The sequence below is a fragment of the Carassius carassius genome, chromosome 5 (assembly GCF_963082965.1).
Source record: "Carassius carassius chromosome 5, fCarCar2.1, whole genome shotgun sequence".
Taxonomy (NCBI): domain Eukaryota; kingdom Metazoa; phylum Chordata; class Actinopteri; order Cypriniformes; family Cyprinidae; genus Carassius; species Carassius carassius.
The window spans coordinates 32,207,090-32,226,842 of NC_081759.1; the positions used below are offsets into that span (position 1 = coordinate 32,207,090).

Below are 19,753 nucleotides of genomic sequence, written 5' to 3' on the forward strand. Positions count from 1 at the left end.
ATTTTCTTTCAGCAATAAAATCAAAACTTTCATTTTTGTATTCTGAATCGAGGAACAACTGGAGGAAATCGCTGACTTCGGTTTTTAACAAGCTGTCATGTCATTGTGCCCATGAGATGATGCCAAGTCAGTATCAACTGCTGCAAATTCAATTAATGCTTTTTCCAAAAATCTGAAGATTTATACACAGCTATGTCATTAGCTTACATCCATCTGGTAGGTTGAGATGCCTTTAGAGTAATCAAACTCTGAAATAACAGAATTATGTCCACCATTCATGAAATTATGACTGAACCGTTCCAAACGCATGATCTGAACAACACCATATTATTAAAGAAGAAATGCATCTTACAAAACAGGAGGGTTGATGTCTTTGTATTAGCTGGTAAGTGTGAAAAGACTCACATGCAGCCAAGTTGGCAAAGCTGAATCAGCAACCTCGGTGTATTGTCAACTACAAACTTTTCTCCACAGCAGGGAACATTACTACTGCAAACAATTCTGCCCTAATAACAGAAATTTGACAATCCTTGCTTTCTACAAGCTGGAATGCACTGCAAATGTTGTAGCATTATAAAGAATACAAAACAGGACCTTTATGTTTACTTTAAAAGCAATACATTTAGTTTGATTACATTTCATTTTGTTTTGTTGTACTGTACTGAAAATGTGGCTTTAAAACTGAGGTAAATAACAAAAGATTTAAAGATTAAAGAACCATTAAAATAATTATTTGTAAAGTTTATTTACAGATAATGAAATGAGAAGAACTACAACAAATTAAGACTGAACGGCAGAGAGAGAAAGAAAGAAAGAAAGAGGGAAGAAGAGAGGGACACTGGACTCCGGGCTGAGTCTAGTCTATTACTGGCACATGTTTACTGAGCCCTGTATTGCAGTATACCTACGCGCACACACACACACACACACACACACACACACACACACACACACACACACACACACACACACACACATTCAAATATAAGCCAAGAGAAGACTAAAGTAAGGAAACTTTGCTTCCTTTGCTCCTGTTAACAAACTTGCAAGACTAGCATATCTCAGAGGCGCGCGCCGGATCTGCTTCCGCGTATAACAGATACCGGAAGTGAGAGAAAAGTGTTTATTACATTTGAAATATGGACATTTTTCTTACAAAAATGCTTGGATTCACTACAGGAGGCCTTTATTCACCCCCCAGAGCCATGTGAGGCATGTTTTATTATGGATGTGGACTGTTCAACAGAGACACCTGCCCACTGTAATGAAAACGCTTGGAATAGCCAGAACGATTTTTAATATAACTCCGACTGGATTTGTCTGAAAGAAGAAAGTCATAAACACCTAGGATTCCTTGAGGGTGAGTAACTCATCTTCCTTTTTGAGTGAACTAACCCTTTAAACCAACAAACCACAAAATATTATCATGTCATGGGAGATGAATTGTAAATGGCACTAAAATTAACCAATACATTTTTTTTTTTACTAAAATCAATCATTTAAAAAATGCTAAAGCTGAATTTAGGCATTAAGACACTGTGCAGTATTAAAAATCTATATTTAAAAATTAAAACAAAAAAATGTTACAGTGTTTTACCATTTAACAGTGTTGTTAAATGAGTGCTAGATAACGGTACAGATAAGAACAAAATAGAAATAGAGGAAATTGTACAACTTGTATAACTATATATATATAATATCACCTGATAGTGTCAATTAACTTTCTTTTTTAATTTACATTTTAAATATCTGATATTGACCGATAACCAATTTGGAACCAATACTGTACATCCCTAATGAAAATGAATATTATTATTCACATTCATATTATTAAATCAAATCATTCATCAATTATTCATATTGTCATGGCTTAAAGACCAATACAGCCCACAATACAGCATATTACACAAATATTTCATAATAGTCTACACTTTCCCATCCATAAATGTTTCAAAATTGTTTGTCTCACAGGCTCTATAAATCATTTTGAACCATATTTCATTTTATATTGATTCAATGAAGAAGAGAGCAGAAATATCCACACATTACTCCATAAAAAAGTCTAGGACATGTTTTATCATGCAGGATGCTTAGTATCTTATCTATGTTGTGACGATAACCTGTGGACTCTGAGAAAAAAAATCTGCTGCAACTTCAAAACATACGCTTTAAAATGAAATTGCTTTTCCTGTCCACGGACAACAGCAGGTTTTTTTAGGCTGCTAATGCTATAGTGTGGTTTCTAGCATCAGGTAATGGTTCAATGAGATTTCACAGTTATAAACTACAGGGCACATGTCGCTCTACATATGAAGGACTTGCAGAGTCAGAACACATCTGAGCCCTGTCACAACAAATAAACACCACGTCTACTTCCTGTGAAGGCTGAGATGCCTCGTAGGGCAAAGAGAACGGAAGGATTGGAAAAAGAGAAGATGAATAAAAGAGGAAAAGACGGAGAACATAAAAGAGAGGATGTTCGACAGAGAGTGAGCTGAATTTTTACTGAGGGTAATAAAACGTTTATGCATGACGGTGGAGGATTAGCACACAGGCTCAATTTTCACTTTGGTCATCTTCCAGTTTGGCCCTTTTTTTTCTTTTTAAACCCAGATTAGATTTGATAATCTTGGGTTTAAGTAAGATACAACCATATTGTGCATTCAAATGTTGGACTACGATAACATCTGGGATCACAGCGTGTAAGTGGAGAAGGTTATGCTGGAGGTGAAGCAGGCACAGAGTATTTTATGGAAAGGGCATGAGTTTATTATGGCCAAAGGGGACTGAAAGAAAAAGTAAATGAGAACAAAATGGAAAAGGGCAAAAGAGAAAAAGAAACAGAGAAAGCGCAAAAGCAAAGAGAGAGTGTAGGCAAAAGCGAGGGAGGAAGATAAATATCCAGTGATGTGAAATCTGACAGTCAATTACTTTGACTGCTCCATGTACCTTAACCAAAACAGCCTCACATTGCTGCTCACACTTCAGCAGGAGTGTCAAGACAGAGAGAAGAGTGTGTATGACAGCTGGCTGAGGGAAAATACGACAGATAGAGAGACAGGACCCCAGACTTTTTTTTTCTTGTCCTACAAGTCAAAGAAAACAGCAGAGTCTCAAAGATGCAACTTGAGCTGCTGGGAAGAAGAGACAAAGACAATGAAGGAAAAAGAGAATGAGAGTTTGAGACCATTAGAAACATAATACACAGGCTCAGGATACAAAGCAAACAGCTCACCTCAACATCAGAAAATTCAATAATAATCCACATAAAATCTCATTTATTAGTAACTGTGTAATACCGGATGAGAGCACATCACTTTGTTCTTACTCCAGTTTTTGGGCCCTATAATACACCCGGCGCAATGCGACGCAAGGCACAGCGCAAGTGTCTTTGCTAGTTTCAGTCCGGCACCATTCGCATTTTCCCGTCCAGCGCCATGTCGTTTAATTAGCAAATGCATTTGTGCGCCCATGAGCATGCTGGTTTAAAAAAGAGGTGTGTTCAGGTGCATTGCTGGTGCATTGCTATTTTAAGGACTCAAACCTTGTCTAAAGTCTGGCGCAATGTTTTTTCTTTGTTATTTAAAGAGCGTGTTAGTATAGGCGAGTCCGCAACGCGCGTACACGCTGCTTATTAAACACAGGGACGCAAAGGATTGCATACTATTTTTTTGTAGGCTAATTATATATATATATATATATATATATATATATATATATATATATATATATATATATATATAATATGCCTACATGTCATAATGTATAGTCATCGCATGTATCAGAAATAGGCTATCTATTTGCTCGAACACAAGCAGCTCCGTTTCATCTCGGAGACGCGTTCTGTCTTTGCGCTTCCCAAATTGTTAAAATAGAAAAAGTTGATTTGGACACGCCCTGAGTGCACCTGCGCCCTGTGCTTTACACTTTGCATTAAGATCGTTAAAATAGGGCCCCTAATGATGATGGATCTGCATTATTGTAATTGTGCACCTAGTAATTAGTATAATATTAATATACACCCAGACTAGGGCTGTAGCTATCGAATATTTTAGTAATCGAGTATTCTACCAAAAATTCCATCGAGTGATCGGATAAAATGTGTTTTGCTTAATTAAAGTGCAATATTAATTATGCAAGAGAAGATAAGACTCCTGGGTCTCTTAAAATTAACGACTAAGTTTCCTTTTTTAGAAAAATTTTTTTTTATTTTTTAAATGCATAGAATGCAATGCATACATGAAAAATAAACATTTAATTATTACTCATTGTTTCTCTGTCTGTAATTGTACTGTGAACAATGACAATAAAGTTGACAGATGAAATAAGTGGATTTAAGTGCCATTCAGTTGGGGTTTTAAATAAAGCATTTTCTGAGATGCACATTAAACATTAAACACATAAAACATTAATTTAATTTATCTTTTAATTATTGAAAATTAACTTAACTTTTTGGTAAACAAAGGGGATTTACTATTAAAATAAATCCCCAAATGCTCATGAAGTGACTGTCAGAGCAGTTCTGGAGATGTTGTTCATTTGTTCACGTCTTATTTAGTGAGCTAAAATCACAGGAGCATCAAGCGCACTTCAGTGTGTGTAATAAACGGAGTCGCGCTTCTGCGCCATTCATTAACAGAGACACGCAGAACATGAAGGATTCATATTTAAATAGACTGTTCCAGCTTAATATGTACAGATATTAGTCCATATCGTCATTTGATGTAAGTGCAATGACCTATTTTTGATTAATTCATTCAGAATTTGGCAAATTCCTTGCAATTCCGCGTTAAACTGTAAATTCCGTTTTTATGACTGGATTCCACAAAAAATCATTGCGAAAGAACCTGACGTGAGATTTAAAATAAATTAAAATAGGCTTCGAGGCAGAGGAATTTGCCTCGATCATTTTTTGTAATCGAGTTACTCGAGGAATCGTTTCAGCCCTAACCCAGATCATCTCCATTTAATGGTATGCAAAAAAGTGTTATAGCATTTGCCTTTTTGTTGTTATTAGGAAGGCAACTGCTATAATGCTTTTTCATATACCAAAAGCATTCAGCAAATTAACATCACTTATATCCTGTCAACTTTCAGAGGGTTTGGCATGGTAATGTACAGACACAGGAAGTGCTTGTAATACCAAGTTTTAGACATTGTTCAAATAAGTACAAGCTAAAAAAAGAAGGAATAAATATAGAGAAAAGTTGTTGCTTTTTACAAACTATACATTTTTACAATATAGCAAACATAAATCACCCCATAGCAGATCTATACAGGTGGAGCTGTATAGATAATTTGATACCACATTACTGTTGGTTACAGTGTTTACTGCCTTTTTATTAAAAAAATTATTCTTTAAAAATACTACAGTATAATAGGTATAGTATAGTATAGTATAATAGTATAATAAAATGCTTATTTGACATATATCTAATATTTTGTTTTAAATTGCTTATTTCTAATTTAGTAAATATTATGTAAAATAAAAAATCAATTTGATTGTCTTTAAGGGGTCATGAATTCAGAAATCAAGTTTTCTTTGATTTTTTTAACATACTGTATAACTGTGAGTATTCACCAGACGTAACTTGCGCTAATAAATCGCGCTATTTGCGCATAGTTGGACACTTGAACATTTTGAGTTTATTCACTTCATTCGTGCGTGAAATTAACTTCACAACAAACGCAAATTTGCGTCATGGGAGGGGCTTCTGCCAGTTGAGTTCATGCAGCATTGTGATTCAACCACCATTTATTCAGATAATTTTCAAAATATTACTGTTATCGTGTCATGAAGTTTTAAAAGTATTTCAGGCGAGATTTGTTTTTAATCTCAAATATGTGGTTTATTTATAAAGACAGCACATATTAAACAATTTCAGAGATGATCAGCTCCACGCGATCAGCGGGAGCTCAGTGCTCATGTATCCATCGAGAGCAGTCTCGACTCAGCTAGTCCTTCTGACATTTGCCGCTAACTCTGATGTCTCTTTAGTGGTTAAACATAAATTATAATTTGCTTTGGATAAATCTAACAGGTGATCTTTGGTCTTTATTCAATTAATCTATTTCTTCCAAGCAAGATCTTTTTTATTCCTGTTTCTGTAAAAGTATGAAGAAGTATCATACAGCTCCGGGTATCTACCATACAGTCTATGGTATCCACATACAGCGACGATGACTTTGTCCTCCATTGTTGTTTTGGATTTTCCCTCCGCTCGCTACATCGTAATCACATCACTACTAGAGCAAGCTCCTGATTGGTTAACGCGGCATGAAATTTCACCAATTTGCGTTGCGTCTAATGCACAAGTCGCGTTGTTCGCGCCACCTCATTCGCGCGAATCGCGCCGAAGGATGTCTATTCACATCTTTGCATTGACTTAACATGTAAGTCACTCATGCTTAACACTTAATTTGCATCTGGTGTGAGTGCACCATAAGAGGTCACTGCACTATAAAAACGTTTCAGAACTCGAAATTTCCTCATTAGTTCAAATCCAGCTTTTATTGAAACCAAGCTGCCAAAATAATTATCGACCAATAGTAAGCAGTCATAAAAGTTATAAAAATTATAATATATCCAAGCAAATGTGGAATCATATTTTCACTGCAACTCCAGGAGATATTGTAATTTTTCTCACCTGCGAGTCTGAGATGGACACTCGCTTGGACTCGATGGTTGGCTGTCTGGCTATTCGGGAATAGCGGTCAGCTCCGCTCCCAGAAGACACGTATGTTCCTCTCTCCTGCAATGACATCTTCCTGCCTGACAGGTGTGGCCTCTTCTTAACACCTGTCCCATTCTTCACTACACTGGAGGAGGGATCAGACCTTAGCGACACCACAGACATCTTGTCAGTCAACTCAGCCACATGGGAGGAGTCTGGGTCAGGGTCCACCCCCATGTAACCAGGATCACTGCTCATCGCCATGACGATGGAGTAGGAGGAGCTTGGAGGCAGGGAGGAGGGGGGTGTGGGGTTTTCGCATTAATTGTTCCACCTCCAATGTGAGCTTGCAATTAGAGGAAGCTGTGGCTATACAGACAGAAAATAGAGGAAAGAAACACAGACAAAGAGTTTGTTTCTGAAAAGTAATTTTGTTACATAGATTTTGGTCTTTCCTCATTTAAGTAGAAAGGTGCTGAAAGTTAACAAAGATGGCTGCTGTGTGGACTGACTTCCAAAAGCATTCATTCTCAAGCAGGCTATATTGATATTAAACTTAATTAAATTAATGAATCATTATTACATTTATTATAAATATACTTAAACAATTTAACTTTATTAAAATGCTAAAAACAAACAGACAATAAAGATATAAACTGCAAATGTCTTTTTCCCTCACTACCTATTGTTTTTATTTGAGAACATAAACTTCTTGAAACTTCGGAATCACAAAATTAATGTAGTTCATTCATTTACTCTACCTGTATCAACACTTCAGTTTTTGTGAATAACAGATGCATGTAACTGATAGTAGATGACTTGTATCAGTAAACAGCCATGTCAGCTTGGCTGATTAACGAAAGTGGGTTCTGTTTTTTTATATATATATTAAGAAATACTTTTTTAGTAATTTTTTTTTTAAGATTTTGTAACAATAAAAACCTTCATAATCATCGGGAAGAAGGAGGCGGGAACAGGCGGACAATCAAATGAAACTTTAATAATCAAAATAAACACAAAACAGCGCAACAGCCCCTCGCGGACGACTGTTGCGCACAAATGAAAAGCAAACACAAAATAAAGTCCAGGCCTGGTCCTCTCTCGTCCTTCACTGTCGTCGCTCCTGTTTTATATCCTTCCATCTCCTCCGTGGGACTCGAGACCGGTGGGTCGACCAGGTGTCGCTCATTTCCAATCACTCCACCGGCCTCGCTCCTGTTCCCACGTCTCTCGGCCCCGCCCCACTCATCACAGATTTATTTTATTTCTGCAATTGTTTATTTTTTTACATTTTTCTTTTTTTGAATGTATCTGTAAAATGTTATAATATTTAGAAAGTTATAATAATATTTATAATAGCATCACAATAATTAGAATTAAAATACTGTATTCAATTAATATGACAATTAATAAATTATAAAAGCAGAAAACTTTAAACAGACAAACATGCTTGTGTGCTTGAAGTGTTCAAAAAAAGAAAACATTGCAATATAACTGGTTTATATATATATATATATATATATATATCCAATCAAATTTCATTGATCTTATTCCTCATCATTAAAGGTCCCATGATGTGGATTATTTTCTTTTTTTTATGTTTCCTAAGTGTACTTACATTTTTAGTATGATTTTTTTCATCATAAAATGTAGAAATAAAAGGCATTTTTATATGCTGATCTTAGTCCTCTGGCTTGAGTGCTCTGTTTGAAGGGGCGTGTCTGCTGTGAGACTCAGCCTAAACGCCAGCTGTTGTGACTGGCGGACATCTTTGCATTTGAAATGCATATTACATGTGGAATTTTTTAATTTTACTACATTTTTTTACTAATATAGCTGTCGAGATTAACGAATGGAGGAAGTGTTGATTGTAGCATTATTTTTTAGATCTTTTCCCATCACATAAAAGGCTGCAGTGATGAGCATTGAGTAGACAGAGTCTGTTTATCGCGTGAATGCAGTGATCTCGTCATTGCAACGCGTTTTCTCTCACAAAATGTTTTCACCACAACTAACAGCAAACACAATATCAACATGATTACAGTATGAGCTTCGTTGTGCAGCACAACAGAGTCATTCATTATAACGACAGTTTGGGCAAGTGTGCGGATATACCCGCGATGTGTGATTGACAGCTCCGAACAATATAAAGGGAGCGTTCTTTGATCGCTCTCTGTAGATTAATCACAATTTAAATAACAGATTTGTTTCATAAAATAAAGTGAAGTGAAGTGACATTCAGCCAAGTATGGTGACCCATACTCAGAAATTGTGCTCTGCATTTAACCCATCCGAAATGCACACACACAGAGCAGTGAACACACACACTGTGAGCACACACCCGGAGCAGTGGGCAGCCATTTATGCTACGGCGGCCGGGGAGCAGTTGGGGGTTCGATGCCTTGCTCAAGGGCACCTAAGTCGTGGTATTGAGGGTGGAGAGAGAACTGTACATTCACTCCCCCCACCCACAATTCCTGCCGGCCCGGGACTCGAACTCACAACCTTTCGATTGGGAGTCCAACTCTCTAACCATTAGGCCACGACTTCCCCACGACTTCATGCTACTAAGAGAAACAATGTGAAGTTGATCATTTAGTCACTGGCTTGATTCCCTGATGCATAAACAGTATTAAACGATTTCAAAAGGAAGTCTGTGTGAACTTGAATGATTACATTAGCTACACATCAGAAATCCCTGATCACAGATCAGGCATTAATGAACATTGTTACTCACTGTTTGTGGCTGTGCTGTCGAATCCATATCGTAAAAGTCTGTTTGTAAAGCATGTGCTGACATAGCGACTGAATTAAATGTAAAAAATAAACTGGGCGGGCAAAGCAGAGAAAGGGAAGGTAATCTTTCCCCGTATGACGACTTACGGGGAAGATTCCAGACTGGCCCATCTGAGCTCTCATTTTCTCAAAGGCAGAGCAGGACACCCAGGGCTTGGTTTACACCTATCGAAATTTCTAGCCACTGGGGGACCATATACAGGCTAGTGGAACTCATATTAATGTTAAAAAACCTCATAAAGTGATATTTTCACGTCATTGGACCTTTAAACAAGTACAAAAATGAAAGGCTCTGCATGAACATTTGGACATTTTGGGCTCTAATAAGGGTCAGTTATGCCTTGATCATGCTCTCCATTGAATTTTTCTGGCATTAACTGTGTGGAGGGTGTGAATATTACTGGCAGCAAGATGCCAATAAAGCCATCCATACATGACCAGCTAATTGAAAAAAAAGTGTGTTTCTCAGGGAGCCCAATTTCCTCAGACAGGAGATAATTAGGAGCCACAACTGTGAACAACAACTGCTTTGTACTTACTGACTTGTGTGTGTGTGTGTGTGTGCGCATCCTATTGATTAACACACTGAAGAGTCAGACTCGACCCCACTGCAACAGAGCTTTAGAAAGCTAACAAATCATTAGAAACATTACAGGACACTGAACCCAAACTGCACTTTACATCAAATCATGAAACAGTAAAATATACTAACATACACAAGACATCAAAACAAAGAAAAGGAGAGAAGATTAGAGTTATTTATAGAGTTATTATATAAGTATAGAAGTATTAAAAAACACACTCACAGGAATAAATAATTTTTAAATAAATTAAAATAGAAAACTGTTCTTTTACATTTAAATGTATATAAACATTTATATAAATTATTATTATAAATGTGCTGTAACCATAAACAAATATTTGTTATAAATTACAATTAGAATACATTTTATATAAATGTAGAAATCCGGCGACCAAGCTGACACAGTCATATATTGCACTCCCAAAAATCTCCATTTATACTGCATTTTACAATACCAATAACTCCATAAAACACACATATGGTCATATGAAAGGTGTTTTTAAGAAGCTTCTGTGAATTCTGAGCAATGCTATGTTCCCATTTACCCCCATTACTCTCGAAAATCAACCAATTTATGGCAGTCAAATATTTATCTTTTAACTGTCTGATATTCAGGACTGATAGAATATGCAAACAGCTTACACATTGGCTGAAGTGTCCAAAATTTGCACAGACTGAGCAGGTACCCCGACCCTGTCTGTCACTGTGCTCTCTTCTCACATCAATGTCTCTCTTATGATCAGACATTGTTTGCTTCATACACAGAGAATCAAAGCAGCCCTGGACATCTGCTTGAGTCTTTGTTTTATAGATAAAAGAGGTGGAAATACAAAATACAGCTTTCTACATGGGAATAAAGAGTGATAGAAAGCAGAAGACAAAAACATAGGAATTAATTTCTTCATCCACTCTCTTACTGTTCCACACATCTCCCTTCATTTCCTACTGCTATTGTCTCGTTCCACATGCAACCCATTTCAGAGAATCCTCTATGAGGGCATGGAGAATTACCATAGGAAATGCAGCTGAACAATAGAAATGTCATCACAACTAAATCCTTTTTGTCCTACAGCGGGTCGGAGAGACTGAGGCATGAGACAAGCTCTAGAAACAGAGCAAAATCCTGTAACGCAAATGTCAAGGGAGCCAGTCTCAATATGACGTATTTGGGACAAGCTACATTATACTATTGCTCAAGGTTACCCAAAATATACAGGACAAACATGGGAGGTTTTCTTCTGCAAGCCCCAGATGGCTTTTAAAACTGGCCCAGGTAGGCCCGGCATCCTAAACATGAGTTTCAATTGCATATTTGATTTCAGGATTATTACATTGCTTGGTTTATTAAAACAGGAAGGAATGAGCAAATGTAAGGCTTATCTAATATTGTATCTTAGTGCCAAATCAGCATGGAACATCTATATACAATTCAAGTGTATCTGCACAGAACATGAACTTATGAATAAATACTAAGGTAAAGGTTTGGCTCATAAATATTAAATATGTTACGTGACTAGACAGTCTAGCAAGAATACCTGGCAATGTCAACATGGGCTAATTAATATTCATGAACCAGGCCTTCATACTAATCCAGCACCAGTGTCTCACAGCACACAGTTCAAGGAGCCCCTGTTCCAACACTGGATCATAGCATTGTCCTCCTGCCTGACTCAGCACTGGGCCAGTTTTATCTTACTGCTACCAGAAGAGTTTCTGGAATGTATAGACAGAGAGCAAAAACATACTAAGACGTTGCTTACAATGCATAAGAAATGCCATGCAATAAACATACACACAGACTAATGAAACTGATAACTAATGCAGATCTGTTTGAATCTGAACTAAATTTTACCTCTTTATGATCACATATCCAAGGCTCCAGTGATTCAATAATTAAAACCATAATCATGTAAGACTCCAAATGTTGTGTATTTTTTATTCATTTTGAAAAAAATATATAACTTAAGGAATGGGAGTACTGAAATACTCCACTATTATGAAATTAATTAAATTAATTGGGTCCCTTTTTGAAAATATGTATTCAGTGTAAATTTGTTTCACTTAGTTACTGAACCTTTAAGTTATTAACATTAAAATCGTGTTTATAGAAAACGCAGATACTTATTCCTGTGACGGCAAAGCTGAATTTTCAGCAGCTATTTCTCTAGTTTTCAATGGCACATGATTCCTCAGAAATAATTGTATTTATATTTAATATATTTCTTAAGGATTCTTTGAAGAACAGAAAGCTCAAAACACCATTTATTTGAAATTAGGAATATTACGTAACATATTTCATCCCACTTTTGATCTATTTAATCCATCCTTTCCGAATAAAAGTAATTTTGAACAGAAGTATAGATATCAGTCAAATTGAAACGGTCATACTATTATTTGTCACTTTCAACACAAATGTGTTCAGTAATCATTTAAATATTATCTACAGGCATCTGAAACGTAATGTTACAAGAACACAGTGTAGCAGAGACTGCATGTCACATTCACGAGGCAGTCATGCATGCATGGCTTGTCAAAATCCAACATGTTCAGCAAATACATGTGCGGAAGCATTTCTCTGTAAACACTGATTATGTTCACTGTAAACACCATGATAGTGTGTAAAAAGTACATGACAACAAGCACAACATTCCCGAGTAGAAACCACGTATATCTGGCTTTCTGTATACAGTTATGCCAGCTCTGACATACAGTACATTATATATATATACATATATAAAATTTTGTTTACTTTCTCTTTAGGTGCATGCACATTTTTGTTCATAGACTAGCAGGACATAAAAAAAAGGGAATCCTGTAATCCTCAGACTTCACGTCCTCCTGGGCAGATGGCCATCTGATAACAACATAAGAGAGAATTCTTGGTTCATCAGGACTCATCTTTAAAAATATAGCATTTGACTCATCCAGACACGTACTTTCACACCCATGGAAAGTGAGAGACTGATGTTACATGCTACAAAATGCCTTAAAATGATCTATCTGTCTGATATCTTCCTGTCCAAACATTTAGTTTTAGGTGTCACTAGTCACACACTCAGATCTCTCAGAGCTGAATCACTAGGCCCATGGAATCTGCACCCACAGGTTCTATCAACATTTGCTTATTTGTGTATTGTCCTCATTATAATTGCAGCTTAAAGAGTTTTATGTTAACGTCTACACAGGAGGGCAAAATCTAAATATAATGAATTTGGCTAATTTAGAAAAGTGTTTTAGTGAAAGGGCAGTCGACACACTTAAAAGTTCTCATATTCAGTTCAATTCAAGTTTATTTGTATAGCACTTTTCAGGATACAAATTGTTGCAAAGCAGCTTTACAGAAAATTAAGTTTCTATTTAGTATTCTATTTGGCTTATCAGTGGTGACTGTCAAATTGATGTATATATGGCAGAAATGTACGGTAAATTCAGTTAATGACGTAATCAAACAGATGATGAACATTATTAACAGCGTTAATTAAATGTTGCAATCAAACTTGTAGCAAAATTTGGTAGTTTATGTTGTTGAAGCTTACGTAATTCCTAAACAGAAAAACAAATAGAGACATAATTAGCATAACTGCTGTTCCAACCAAGCAAAAGTGATTTGTTCAACCCAAGCTAAGGAATAATAATATACTTTTGATCAGATATAACTGCAGTCCGAGATTATGAGATGCATTATTTGAATGCTTGGCCAAAGAGATGTGTCTTTAATGTGGATTTAAATAGAGAGAGTGTGTCTGAACAAAGAGCGTTATCAGGAAGGTTATTCCAGAGTTTTGGATCCAAATGTGAAAAAGCTTTACCTCCTTTAGTGGTCTTTGCTATCCTAGGTTTTCCAGAGCTTTGCGACCTTAGGAAGTGTGATGGATTGTACCGTGGTAAAAGACTAGTTAGTTACGCAGGAGCTAAACCATTAAGGGCGTTGTAGGTAATTAATAATATTTTGTAACGGAAATTAATAGGTAGCCAGTACAGAGACTGTACAATTGGGGTTATATGATCATATTTTCTTGACCTGGTAAAGACTCTAGCTGCTGCATTTTGGACTACCTGTAGCTTGTTAATAGAAGATGCAGGACAACCACCTAGAAGTGCATTACAATAGTCCAGTCTAGAGGTCATGAATGCATGAAACAGGTAACATGTTTCATAGCTTGGCAATGTTTCTAAGATGGATATTCTAGCCATTTTAATTTTCCAAATTTGTAAGACCTTTGTTCACCTTTGGAGCACAAATTAAGATATTTTTGATGAAATCCGAGAGCTTTCTAACCCTCCATAGACAGCCATGCAACTACTATGTTCAAGGCCCAGAAAGTTAGGAAGGACATCATTAAAATAAACCATGTGACATCAGTGGTTCAATCTTAATTTTATGAGGCTTTGAGAATACTTTTTTGTACAAAACTAAAAAAAATACATTTAGCTTCTTTAGCTCAAATGACGCTAAATATTTCTTATGCTGGCCCATCATATTAAGCATTACAATTTCTCCCAATCTCCTCCCCATTCTGTCTGAAGAATGCTGGGGCATTTAGGCAAGCAAGTTAAGCTGACTTTCTAAACTCATTCAGACAGGCCTGTCAGCTCCTGCTAAAGAGAATATAACTCACACCGTGTTTTTCTGTGTGTGAGTGTGAGTTTGCATTCACAGACGCTTAATTGTTTTCTCAGGTGTTAGATATCCATTTCAATCCAGGACATCTGTATGCAGTAAGCAGACTTTAGTGCGCGCACACACACACACACACACACACACACACACACACACTTTCTTCCACTACCAGGCATCCTTGTAGAATCAGAGTGCATTTATGTGGCTGGTAAAGCGAGTCCCTCCGGATGAGGAGGAATGCACAGAGCAGAGTGAAGGATATGTGAAGAAGGAAAACAGGAGGAGAAGAGGTGAACGACTGCAATGTTCCATGCCCACGTTCTGCCTCCTCTCACTTCAATTCAACACCAAAGCTTTGATGCAAACTGTGAGGGAACAGCGCCCAAATGGTTCTAGCGCTGTATCAGTCAGTGGGTGGTGATCTAGAGCGGGAACCGTGTGCTATTAGACAAGATAAACAGCAAACTATCGCTTGACTAAACAGAGGGAGAAAGATGTGCTTTGAAAGAGAAAATAATGAATGGTGTGTGTGACGAGTGGGGCGGGGCCGAGGGACATGGGAGCGAGGCCGGGGGAGTGATTGGAGATGAACTACACCTGTTCGTCCCACCGGTCTCGAGGCCCATGGAGGAGATGGAAGGATATAAAACTGGAGCGACGACAGTGAAGGACGAGAGACCGGTGGGACGAACAGGTGTAGTTCATCTCCAATCACTCCCCCGGCCTCGCTCCCATGTCCCTCGGCCCCGCCCCACTCGTCACAGTGTGTCACCATAAATGTTCTACAGCATACATCTAGTGGGAGCTATTATTGAGTCACAAAAAAACTATGTTAAAGGGGACATCGGATGAAATGTTCACTTTTTAGTTTTTTTTTTCTTTTTTTTTCTGCATTTAGTTAGGTTTATGGCTCAGAAAACACAGCAAGTTTGTTATGGGATGTCTGATTGTGTGAACAGATTTGTTTTTGACAAGGTTTTGTTGTTTTACAAGACCATTGAGGAATTTTAACCAAAGGATTTAACAGACATTTCATGAAGACCCTAAAGAATCATACCAACTTGTGTAAAATGGGCATCCGATGTCTCCTTTATTGCAAACAATAAAATGCAACTATACGATCATCTGTATTTAGGACAACAAATTTAATATGTTTAACTTTTAAAAGGGAGGAAAAACACAGTCACATCCATCTGTCACTTGATAGAAGCCAAATTAGGCAGATGCCAACATGGACAGGTTGCACAACATGCCCCTTATGCTCGAAAGCCATGAACAAAACTGCACTGCCAAAATATTTTCCAGGCAGATATATAGATAGACCATAAATAAGACCAATGTCCAGGTAGATAATCCATATAGGCTGTACATCTCACTTCCACTTTTGTTTATACATTTACAAAATGATTGTCGATTGTCTGATGCATGGTTGTGAAGCCAGTCGACAATCACCAATCTAAAATACACATAGCCAAGCACTTTTTGGATAAAATCAACACTTACTTTGCTGGCAGCAATGTCTGGTAGTCAGATAACCAGCGAAGACCGGCCTCCTGTTTTCTAAAGCATGTTAGCAGGGCTTGGCTACTAAAAATTTAGTGACAAAACCTAATCTCTTCTAATGTACATCCAAATGCATAGAATAGTTTTGCTACAACACATGATGGATAAGAGAATAGTTTTACCATCTGAAGAGTTAATAAACAGCCATTACTTTCTCTTTAAGAGGCTGGTAAGCACTGAGAGAGAGTGGGAACGCTGATGAGATGAATATTGACAGGCTTTAAACTTCTGGAGCGTACAGTGATTGAGGACAAGGCCAATGTACATGCAGATTAATACAAATGAGATTTCACTCATGGAGGAATAACTAGACAGATTACAGCTGAGAGTGTTTAATATGCTGGCGCTTGAGGTAGAAGCTGCCCTTTTGGACCAGTCTACAAACGTCTTGATGTAATCAGGTGTAATGGGTGTTATTTCAAAAATAAGACAGTGATAATAAAGTGGATCTTATTAAGTATGTGGATGAAGTAGGAATACTGACTTCAGTTTTGCAGCATTGGATGTTTCTTCAACTATTATCTCCACAACAAGGGATCTGAGAGTGGTGTAACAAAAATTCTGTTAACCTAGTATGAGTAAAAGTCAACACAAAGTGTATACACTCCAAAACCCGTTATTCAAAATAAATATTGTGTACCCATCCTGAAACATGAGCCTTACATCCTCATTAAAGTACATATCTGTTAGTATTGCTGGGAAGACATACAAATAAACTGAAGCTATATTGGCAAATAAATTATGTTATAATATTATAAAGTGAATTTACAGGTGATTTACTCATTTACTTTGTCCTTTGTCAAGTTTTGATGTTCTAACCTGCTGCTTGGTGGCAAGTCCGTTCATGCCAAGTCAAGTCTCTGTTTGGATTATGTTTGTATTTTGACTTACTTTTGGAATAAAGCTGCATTTGGGTTCTTCACCTCGCCTTCAGTGGACTGTCTGTTACAGTTATTTGAAATATTTCACAATATTGTATATATTTTTTAAACAAATGCAATCTTGTTAAACATAAGAGACATTAAAAATATATATTTTTTCTGCACAAATATCGAGTGTAATACAAGTGTCACAACTCTTCAATGAATTTTCTGTGTGTTTCTAGAGAGTGATACAGCACACAAAACATAAACCGATGCTCATTCTAACCAAGTTTTCCTAATTACAAGTATTACAGGCAGAACTTGAGACAGATGGTTAACGGGAAATTTCAAAGCTTAGTGAACAGAAGAGAGCAGCAGACAAACTCAAAAAAAAAAATACCACCCTCTTTTCCAGCAGGAAGCCAGACTGCCCTCTTTTCAGAAGTATGATGAGGACAAATAGGCTACTTATGAAAAAGCCATGCCCACATGCAAGACCACCAGCCAAAGCAACTTGTCTGCCTTCTTCAGAAAAGATGTTTGGGTCTTTGGACTGTGGAGAGCTCAGATTAGCTCGTTATGTCGGCTAGGCCTGATTTCAGAGCAAATGTTGGATAGGGCACATGTCACAGGGGTCTTGGGTCTGGTTTGCTGTCTTAAACCACAAGTCTTAATTTCAAACATGAAGCAGCTCCATTAAAACCTATTCAAGTCAGCACGGAAACAAAACAGAGCTGCCATCAGACTCAAGTGGGATGGGGATTTCAGAGGAGGCTGTCAGAGAATGCCAGCGTGAGAGGATGAACGGCCAAACGAAGACTATTCTCAGACAGAAACTTCAATTGTATGCTCTGAAGAAGATGAAAGAAATAATTGAATATTTCAGCTATACAACAGAGAGAGACATAAAGAAAGATGTCCTACTGGATATCAGACAGGTACAACAAAGGCAACCGCTTAGAAACAGTCTGAATCCAGACACATTTACAACACATTACAGTCCGTAAAGACTGCATGCTCATATCCTCAACTTAATGAACAGGAGATACTGTATAAATAAATCAAAAGGAAATGAATGATTGATTTGGTTAGAACTATTAAAATAATATACTATTTATTTTACTGTAAATACTGTGCAAGTACATCTGCACTCTTTCTGATAAAAAAGCCTCTTAAATAAGGAATTTATCAGCATGTGTCAATAGTGGATCCTTGTTTAATAAATAAGCATTTAAAATACATTTAAAAAGGCAGATCTGGGTGAACAAGCACTAATGACTGCATAGGAAAAGCATATTGCATTTACTCACCAGCAGAACGTCATTAAAACTGGGGCTGAATTTTTTAGACTTAGAAGACAAGATATGTGAAGTTCACACATCCAGCTAACAGCTTTAATGTCCGAAGCCCCGGGCATGTGCACTGACCTACAGACAGCACTATGGCCAGACCTAACAGCTGTAACTAGCACTGATGTGTGTGCATGCTGAAATCTACTAATGTATAGCATTCACAGCCTACCGGTAAACCTAAGCTACATGCATACGCTGAATTTCACTGATAAAGTCGCTACATTAATAAGAAAGTTTATTGCATGTAACACTGTAATCTGGTTAAGCTAGTATAATGGTAGACTCATGAACTACATATTGGGCAAGTACAGTGACTAAGGGAGAGCTTGTTTCATACAGTAATGGACAGCAGAGACTAATCCTCACTGCTGATGTGTTGTGATCAGACTGATTCATTAATCACTAGTAATCCTACGCTAAGAATGGACACAATATGAGGACAGAGATGAGGGAGGAACAGGCTGGAGTGACAACAGGATGTTGATGACAACCCAGAGAAAAACACTGTGACAGTGTGTCAATAAATCAAGGCTGTAAAACATTTAAAATGTTTCAACAAATGATTTACATGATATTCATCACAATTAATCACATACATATTAATAGCTGTTGCACTGTAAAACTAAGAAGTTAGCAGAACTCAGTCATCAGCAACAGCATTTTTTTTCAAGTTACTTCTACTAGATTAAGTTTTAATTTTACCCTACACAAGCATGTTATTTGCAATTAAACTGAATTATTGGCTAAATCAACTAACAAATATGAACGCATAAGCATCATGTTAACTGATTATATACATAACTATATTAACTTAATGTACAGTCCATCGAAACGGCAACATGTTTAACATCTCTCCCTATACACAAAATAACACTTAATTTCAACATTTATTCTCTTTATATAATCTAATGAAAAGAATGCTGGGAACTAGAAATCTGCTGCAGCTCATTCAGTTTAAGTTCAGCTTATATACGCAACTTTTTTCTAAGGAGCACAAGGAACTTTCAGTAATATTTGAGTGAAATTAAGCAATTTCATGTAATTAGAAATTAAAAGAAAAATCCAAATAAATAAGGATAATTTGAAGATATTATTGTACATCACTGTGGCAGATGAATAGACAATACAAAATATTGCTGTCTTTATATTATATATAGTATAAGCCTAAGACTGAGCAACAATCACACTGATTTGTCTGAGGTTGAATAGTGCCTACCTCCCTATTTTTGTGTTGTGTCTTGCCTCAACCGCACAGCATTTTTTAAGATGCCAGAAGTTGATTGTCACTGGCAGAGAAGAAA

The 19,753-nt window shown here is 36.9% G+C and overlaps 1 protein-coding gene across 3 annotated transcripts in view; it reads right to left on the reverse strand.

The window, feature by feature from the left end:
• Positions 1-19,753, reverse strand: part of LOC132141283 (calcium/calmodulin-dependent protein kinase kinase 1-like) — a 75,219-nt gene that overhangs the window by 37,778 nt on the left and 17,688 nt on the right. For all 3 annotated transcript variants that reach the window (XM_059550667.1, XM_059550665.1, XM_059550666.1), the window contains exon 2: positions 6,648-7,043. In XM_059550667.1, coding sequence (XP_059406650.1) covers positions 6,648-6,938 — 291 coding nt within the window. In that variant the 5' untranslated portion in view covers positions 6,939-7,043. The remainder of the gene's footprint in view (positions 1-6,647; positions 7,044-19,753) is intronic.